Here is an 8,980-nt window from a genome sequence, read left to right on the forward strand (position 1 = left end):
TATTAAAGCTCATACTTTTGGAAATTCATTCTTCTTTAAATGATGTTTATTATTATTGTTGATAATTTTAAAGATATGGAGCTCCGAAAGAAAAATTAATTTTTTTGTAACGTTTTGAAACAGCCGCCATTTTCTACTCCTCCTAGCTATACTTGGCAGACTTATAAATTTTGGCTAGTAATTAAGCATAGTTTTCATTAAAGTAATCAAAAATTGGAGTGAAATAACTGCCTTTTTTTTCCTCTTGGGCTCTTGTACTAGTAGGGGACTGTTAGGGCTACTGCGACTAAGGAACTATGGACTGAAGTACTAAAGAACTTTATAGCCAATAAATCATTTATAGCCAAGTGTTCAATTACAGCATGGAATATATTTTATTTTATTATAAGCAAATCATTATTTTACTTGTAACTAGTGCTAAAAGATTTAATTGTTTTTATCTTTAAATGAGATGAATTATCCTAAGTAAACATATTGTTCGACAAAACTGATTTCTTGGTTATTAACTTGTACTTCTCTGAATTTGTGATTATCATAACAGATAGGACTACTGCTCAAGGAGTTCGCTGACTCTTTATATTTTAAGTGTATGCTTATAAATACATAAACATTTGTAATATTTTCCAGTTTTAATAACCTTTGTAATAGATATTTTAATAAGCGAAGGTAATCTTGCTAACGATGCCAAACTTAATCCAACACTATCTCTTATGAATATAGTTTCCTGAAACATCGTCACAAATAAAGTATTAAGTAATAACGACTGTTGAATCTCGTGAACTATTAAAACCTGTTAAACTTAATTTTATATAAAATAAAGTTTTAGAAAAAACAAAATAAAAATAAAAAAAAAACATTCTCATCTCAAATAATTATTTTCTTAAAAAATTGACAGAAATTTAATAATTATGAATTTATAATACAAATAATATCATATTATCATATTCAAACAACCATATTATAAACATGTGATTACATAAATGTTCGAAAAAGAACTTGGAAATATAATTTCTGAAAATATTTCAATTAATTACTCCTTTTTTCATTGAGCAGTATGTGAATATAATTAACCAAAGTTGAAGTTAATATTTCTTCTTCGTTTGGTCTTCTCTCTTTTTTACTGCATCCTATCTTTCACAATTCAAATAAATACAGTTTTGATCATTTATTTTACATGAACTATGTTATTAGAACAATGAGCCGTTGAGAGCAAAAGCTGTGTAAGTCGAAACTGAAATTTTGATATTCAAGACTTTGGGGAAAGTTCTTTAATGATTCTGATAAGAAGTAACAGCGTTCTCTGTTCAAGTAGCCAGTCCCATGCATATCATACAAGTTATGTGTATTTGAAAGCTAATAAAATCATTAATTAATATTTTTTTATTTATTTATTTTTTTATGAAAATAAATTTTGATGAGAAAAAATTGATATTCATAAATTTTATTCTCAGCGGCTCAAATAAGACTAGAATTATTTATTGATATAATCTTACAGGTGCACCTTCTAAGTTAAAATTTAACTTTGTTAATCCTATTAATTTATTAAAAATAAAATCTGTGTATATAAATACAGTAACATGTGTTAAAAAATGAAGAATTACGACCGAAAGTAAAACATCTGTGTCTGAAAATTTTCATTTTAGATTTTTTGCAGCATATGAGAGATCATAGTTGTCATAGCATAGATCATAGCTGATTTGACAGGTTTTTAAAAAAAGTGCTGGAAGTTTCTTCGTTTCTTTTTTTTTTTTTTTTTTTTTTTTTTACAATAATGTAGGTATTATGGCAAGTGATAACTGGTTAGAGGTAAAATATGGTAACTGACGAAGATGGCCGTTCCACGCAGTATGTTTCTTAGCTATTTCAAAACTTAGCTGTACCCAATATTTTCAAAACATAGTTCACCATTTAAATGGGCCTCTACATGTTGGCCAAGCCATGGCGAACTCAGACATACGCGAGCATGTGGATGGGTTGCTTGGCTTGGTTGGCCTAGGCTCGTTGTCGATCCGTAGAGAGTCGGTTTTTTGAACACAGATCAAAGGGGTTCGTGAGAGCGCTCGTGCAGCATCTACACCATTGTTCTTTGTCTAGTTGCAACTAAGAGCTGTTAGGAGGTTAAAGGTGTTTGTTGGTACTTTTTATAATAAGTTTTATATTTAATCTTATTTATTTATATTTAATTTCCTTTCATTTTCTTCTTTTGTAATAAAAATAATACAATCCAAGTGCAATGGCTGAAACCACTAATACGTCCGCCATGCTTGCCTCTCTGAATAACACTGACATGTGGATGGCCCGCTCTTTGTTTACCGAGCATTTGTACAAGCCTCCGATTCGTGGCGAGCGGCCAACATGTGGATCCACCTTAAGGATGATTATCAAGAACAACTAATTTTCTGGACCCCATTTTAATCATAAATTAATCACAAAAAACAAATAATTTTCTTAGGTTAGCTCTTTACTGAAATTACTATCAAGAAAAACGTGAACGTAATTGGAAATTTTTGTACCCATTATGGTGACTAAAACGATTTTATGACGATGAGCACTTTAACAACCACGACAATGGCAAAATGTACTTTAGAAAATCATCAACATTTTGAATTACTTTCGTTATCTTAATTATTTTTATTAATTTTAAGATCAGGGAATCAAAAAAGTGAAGGAAAACTTTTTTTTATATTTCTTAGACAACGATTTACATCCACAAGAGCAGCTTTCGTCACTGTTTGCTTTAATAATTTCGGTCCTGATGATATTGTGAAGCGTTTTTCATTTTCACGTGTTATTTATTCATAAAACAGATTTGTTGACCAATCAAACCGTGCGTTTAACACACATTGTCATAAGATGCACTACCTTTTCGTAACTAAGTAAAAATCTCAATTGTAAACCTTATCTTTGCGGAATTATTATTTAATAAATCAATGAACCATTGGGGTAGAGTCCGTAACATTAAATAAATCAATACATAAATAAAATAATTTTATAGTTAGTCAGATACAATCAGATAATTAATTGTTAATAGATCTGAATTAAATTAAAAAACAACCTGATCCTCATCTAGCCATTCTACATCTCGTTGTCCCTGCAATGTTGCTTCTAGTTCTTGCCGGGACATAGCTTCAAGCTCTTGCCGGGACATAGCTTCAAGCTCTTGCTGGGATATTGCTTTTAGCTCTTGCCGTAACATTGCTTCTAGTTCTTCCCGGGACATAGCTTCAAGCTCTTGCCGGGATATTGCTTCTAGTTCTTGCCGGGATATTGCTTCTAGCTTTTCCTCCGATATAGATTCTCTTTCGTCTATCTTGAAGCCGCAAGCCGTTGTAAAGGATGATTGATGGGATCTCTCTGAAGACCCACGACTTATATTGACTCTTTTCTCGAAACTTTTAAGATTCGTCTGAAATTTTTATTCTTTAAAAATAATTATAATGAACTTGAAAAATCATAAATTAAATGCCTAAATGATGAACTTTACTACAAATAAAGTAATTAAACTCCATTAAAATTTCTAAATTATGACCTTTATGATATCCTTTCGGTTAGTATTTCTCTCCAGCTTTAAAAGTGAGCACCACCTTCTCTTTATTATAAAGAAAACTTAATTAAACGATAAGATTTATTAAATTGTCATTTAATTTGCTTATGAGCCTTATGAACAGCAGGAAGTAAACAACTAAATTAATATTTTTTCTGTTAGTCTTGATAGCTCTAAATCAAATAAAAAAATTACCTGAATCTCTGCTTGTGATACTGCATCTCGATTGTTCAACTTTAAGCTGTTCGCCGTTAGAAAGGATATATCGGAAGATTCATGACAAGGCTTTTCCACATTTGGGAGATTCGTCTGAAATAATTTGGACAGAATTGAATATTACAGCGTGTCCATTGTGATTTATTTGTCCTAATGAATAATTAAATTTATAAAATACATACCATAAGAGCGAGTTTAAGAATGTTTTATGCTAGGAGAAAAAAAAATCTAATACTATTACAATTTATAATTCCTCAACTCTGAGATATAAAGAAAATGCTTATACAAAGATCATATAAAATAAAAAAAAAATCTTAACTACAAGATATCTTGCAACCTTAATATTATTCTCCTTCTCCCCTTAAAAGCTAATCAGGAGTTACGTGTTAAGGATGTTGCACAAACTAGTAGCATTGTCTAGGAATGATCAGGGAGTTCAGTAGAGGTCAGAAAAGCAGAATCTGGTTTTCTGTGAAGTTATTGACTTTCGAGATAATGTTTAAGCAAACTGGAAAGGAGATTTTTAAAAGAGTGAATTGTGAATAAAGTAATATTCTAGTAAAAAGAGGAATGATTAAATTAACTTGGAAACATAGTTTAAACTTTGGATAGAATGTCGAAGATTGCAAAAGATTCTGAAAGATGCATTCAAGAATCTGATATATCTCATCACTGAATTACCGTCATCAAAATGATTGATTATTTAGTAAATTTCGGTCTAAATAATAGATTTAGATATGGAATATGTCGTGAATACAGACCGGATATTCGTGCAGTAAAAACTCAAAATGGGTATAAAGTACCCAGATCCAGACGTAATCAAATTTATTGTTTAATTTATTTCATCAATATCTAACCTTATTCGAATCAAATTAAACTCGCTGAATACTATTGTTATTTATGCAAAAATACATAGTTTTACATATATGAAAAACTAAGCAACTATAATTAAAAACCTAAAATTATGTTCACAATAGAGAAATTGTAGCTTTTCTGTTGTGTATATAATTTTACTAAATGATTTTATTAGATTTTTTTATTAAATAATTTTATATTTTTATGATGAAGACTGGGATTTAATTTTCCAACTCCTTAAAATTGCCTCAATTTTCAATTTTAAAAAAGATATGCAAGACACAATATAGAAAGGAGTATTTAAAAATATTCTTTCAAGCAAAATGACTTTTTTAATTATCCCTGAAATTACACATAGCATGTTTTTAGAGCAAATATCGATTCTTTAAGTACCAACTGTATCATATTTCAGATAATTTAAAAATTATGGAATACGTGTTTGTATTAAGAAAATGTTAGGCGTGCATTATCCGAAGATTTCAAAGCTTCATCCAACGTTTGATTAAATTGAAAAAGGATATCGCAAATCACAAAATGATAGAATGGTGAATGAGAACTTAATGTAAAGAAGCCTGTTCTAAGTACATCTACCGGATGAAGTCATTTTGTCTTTTTAAATTCACCACCATTTCGTTATACAACAACCAGTACATCACATTCTCCAGCAACAATCTTCACGTGTCTCTTACATACGGTTCTCATTCGTTGATCACAATCTGCCAAGTCAAATTTGGTCTTTCCAAAGTTAATTACAGGATAATATCAAATTTGTATCTTCGTTTTCATATCTATCTAAATCTGCTGATCTCCACAGTTCGTACAAAACTACGAGTTCCTCGTTCGTTCTCATCCTTCATTGGCCATTTTCAGGACACTGGGCGGATTAATATCTAGTATTTAATGGTTTTCTTGGGTCAGGATATGTGGATTTTGTTGGATACAAAAAGTGTAGAAATTAATGTTTTTTTTTATCACAATATTCTTTTCTCCAAACTGAAAAACGTTTTAGTCAAATGTTCATCCACTCATTCTTAAAGTACTTGGACAACTGCATAAAAGCGATATTAAATAAATATGTCCAATTTAAACTTTAAAGAAGGCATTAATAAAAATTTCATCGATAGGAACCATGTCTATTGTTAAAAGATTATACTTACCTCACTATAAAAGAACTAAAACATATATTCTAACAAAGCAATTGTTAGATTGCGTTTGGAAGATTCCAATCAGGAAGTCATGATTCCCTTAACGTTTCGGCAATTAACTCACTAGTCGAAATTTCGCTAATTCAAGCACAATCTGGACAGATATCACAAATATCACTTGCACGAAGAAAAAACGCAACACATCTCAAAATTAATAGCGAAACAGGCACATCAACCAGAGACAGCTCACCTATTCAAACATCCAACAGATGCTGAAAGAAAAGGAAGGGGACGAAGCTACAGCTAAGGTAATGTAAATGTAGAAAAACTTTCGTTTCGTATTTTTATCTTAATATTTACAATTTTATTGAAAAACGTTTCTTAATTTAATGAGATCTTTTATTATGTACTAACATTTCGAAATAATCCTCTGTCACCAAGGTGCCGGATATACATCAGATACATTAACATTATATACATAGCTAACAATAAAAATATTTACAAATGTATTTCACCTTGAATATATATAATTATTTCCATATATTCACCTTGAATATAATATTTATTTCCACTAAGATATCGTATATGACTGACACAATCTTACTGTTATATTTCAATCGAGGTATTAATTTTACTTTTAATTAAATTTCTTCTTATCTCCTTAAGTTAATTATCAAATCCTTCCATAGTTTATACTTATCCATTTTTAATGGTTAGTAAGCATATGAGATGGGCAATTACTTCAAATAAATAAAATGAAAGTTATTTCACAGGAGGGTTTATTAGAAAATCTGAATTTAAACTTTTTCAGGCTATTAAAATGAAGATAAATCTTATTTGATATTAAAAACCACCTAATGTGACATTGATATACCAAGTTTCAATTAAATTATTAGTGCTATTTAGGAGGAAATCGAAAAAAAAATTTGAAAAATCGATTTCATTAAGTGGCACTTGCTCTCAGTCCATTTTAACGAAAAAATCGATATCATATCATGACAGAATTCACTTGTCCTAAATATGTAATTTCAGTTTCAGAATTGGTGTAGGCTGTCACCACACTTCAACCAGCCATTTTGTGAGACTGTTATACTGGGGTTCGACATTTTTCACGAATACTTCCCATTACTGTATATTTCCTATCTTGGAAAGTTAAAGTAACTTATTATGTCATTTTTTCGTCAGTTCGAGCAATCGAATCGTTTGAGGCCGGGATGTGAGAAGTCATATTTTAAAGACACTTATGGTTTTGTAAAAGATGATCATTTGATTCTCTATAAAGTTATTTATTTCCTAGGTCCGATACCATAATTCTAACATGTTGAACTGTGAAAGCCCTGCCACATAGAAGGCGGCCTGTGATAATGTGACGACGTGATATCTTGTATGGTCGGTCCAGTTAGTAGTAATCCTTTTATTATTTATTAAATGATTGCTCATTTCATTCAAATTATCAATTCTGCGATTCTGTATTTCTTTAATATATCATATTTGCCCAACTTCTTGGTATTTTTTAAATTATACATCATAAAAGTATTTATCGATTAAAATTTGGTCTAAAGGTCCACTCCAGCTCAATTAATTTTATCAATGATAAAATTTATCAATAATAAAAAAAACTAAGTTAAAAAACACAAACAAGAATATATAACGGAAAAATAACCAAAACAAAAAAAAACATATACTACAGCATATTTTAGAATAATTATAAATGTCTATATTAGTTGGGTAGGCCACCTTTTTCAATAAAATATTTTTCTCTTTCTTTTATATTCAACTTATATTGTTGTCTCTATCTAAATTATACCATAATAGAAGCATATTACATCCATTTGGTAGATCATCTTAGTCGCAGACGTAGACAGCAGTAGGGCAGTCATGCTGGCAATCTGTAAATTTATAAGCGACAGATTGACCGCCGGTAGTAGACCGCGCTCTAACTGACCGAGATCATCCAACATTGCGTAATACAAATCGACCGCCTGAACGCCTCGGTTAGATATCGCTGCTCTCCGCGACCGACCGACTTCCGTGAGGCCGAGCCTTAATATTATGGAATATAATAATATCTATACAAACAATTAAACCTGAATTTTAGAATATTCAAAACAGCATTATTTCAAGCAATTTTGAATTTTATTTCGTCATGTGGCTTTCACATTCTTGCCAGAAGTTTCATAATCTAGGAAGTCACTAAAATTTTTATTTTGTTTGTTCTTTTATATCTCCCAAGAGGTTTATCAAAATGACATTAAGATGTATTTGATTGTAAAAAAAAAATGGCAATCCTATACAGCCATGGCGGTTAGAACTATTTGGCATTTGCAACAGAACGAAATGTTTCCCGAGGCCAAATCACAACCAACATAAATGTGCAGCATCTTTAAAATAATTTTATTCAAATTGGACTTTAAAAATGCACTTTTTCTGTGATTCAATCTTAGAATATTCATTATTCAGTTGTTGTTTTTTTTCATTTTATTAAGTTTGCTATTTTTATATTTAAAGTATCTTTCAAGTCCTTAAGGAAGGAGATCAAGTTTAACAAATTTGAATTCTTCCTTGACTAATTCTAAGAATAGCATTTCAGATACATATACACTTGTTTCTTCTTCAAATACACTCCAAGGACTGAATCCTAATTATTAACAATGTAATCTAATGACGTTAGAATATTCTTCAATTTAATGTGTTACAAGGTCGTGTTTGCATTCGACGAGCAAATTGCTCTATTCTATTTAGACATTGGTCTGAATACAATTAATACCTTCACAACTGATCCAGTTCATTATTTTCCCTGTAGAGATTCGTGTCTCTGTTAATTATTCTCTTGTGGGCAAAGTCGTTAAACAAAATCCAAATGGTCGTGACAGAACTCGTTCTTTGAACAGTTGGTTGTTGTTACGTGTTTGCATTATGCTTGTTTGCACAGTATCGAAACAGATATCTCTGTCTATTCAGTACTACGATATCTTTGGCGTTACCTTTGAACCAGACATGCTATTTTAGTATCTTTAAGTTATTATAGGGGTATTAATGTAATTTGTGCAAATCATCAAACAGTTCGCTCAAATTTAACCTGTTAAATGGGTTAAATTGTTACTGGTAGGGCTAGAAATATATTTATTTATCTTTAAATAAATATATGTATGGAATATGTAACTTTAATACAATTATTTAATTTGTGTGTTTCAAAAGCTGTAATGAACAGAAGAATGAA

The 8,980-nt window shown here is 30.3% G+C and overlaps 1 protein-coding gene across 1 annotated transcript in view; it reads right to left on the reverse strand.

Moving 5' to 3' along the window:
- Positions 1-8,980, reverse strand: part of LOC106691129 (reticulocyte-binding protein homolog 2b) — a 54,667-nt gene that overhangs the window by 16,213 nt on the left and 29,474 nt on the right. Inside the window, exons 6-7 of the mRNA XM_014436796.2 lie at positions 3,740-3,853; positions 3,056-3,406 (exon numbers count right to left, since the gene is read on the reverse strand). Coding sequence (XP_014292282.2) covers positions 3,056-3,406; positions 3,740-3,853 — 465 coding nt within the window. The remainder of the gene's footprint in view (positions 1-3,055; positions 3,407-3,739; positions 3,854-8,980) is intronic.

Source organism: Halyomorpha halys, unplaced genomic scaffold, assembly GCF_000696795.3.
Source record: "Halyomorpha halys isolate HHAL.00 unplaced genomic scaffold, Hhal_1.1 Scaffold2095.1, whole genome shotgun sequence".
NCBI classification, from domain to species: Eukaryota; Metazoa; Arthropoda; class Insecta; order Hemiptera; family Pentatomidae; genus Halyomorpha; species Halyomorpha halys.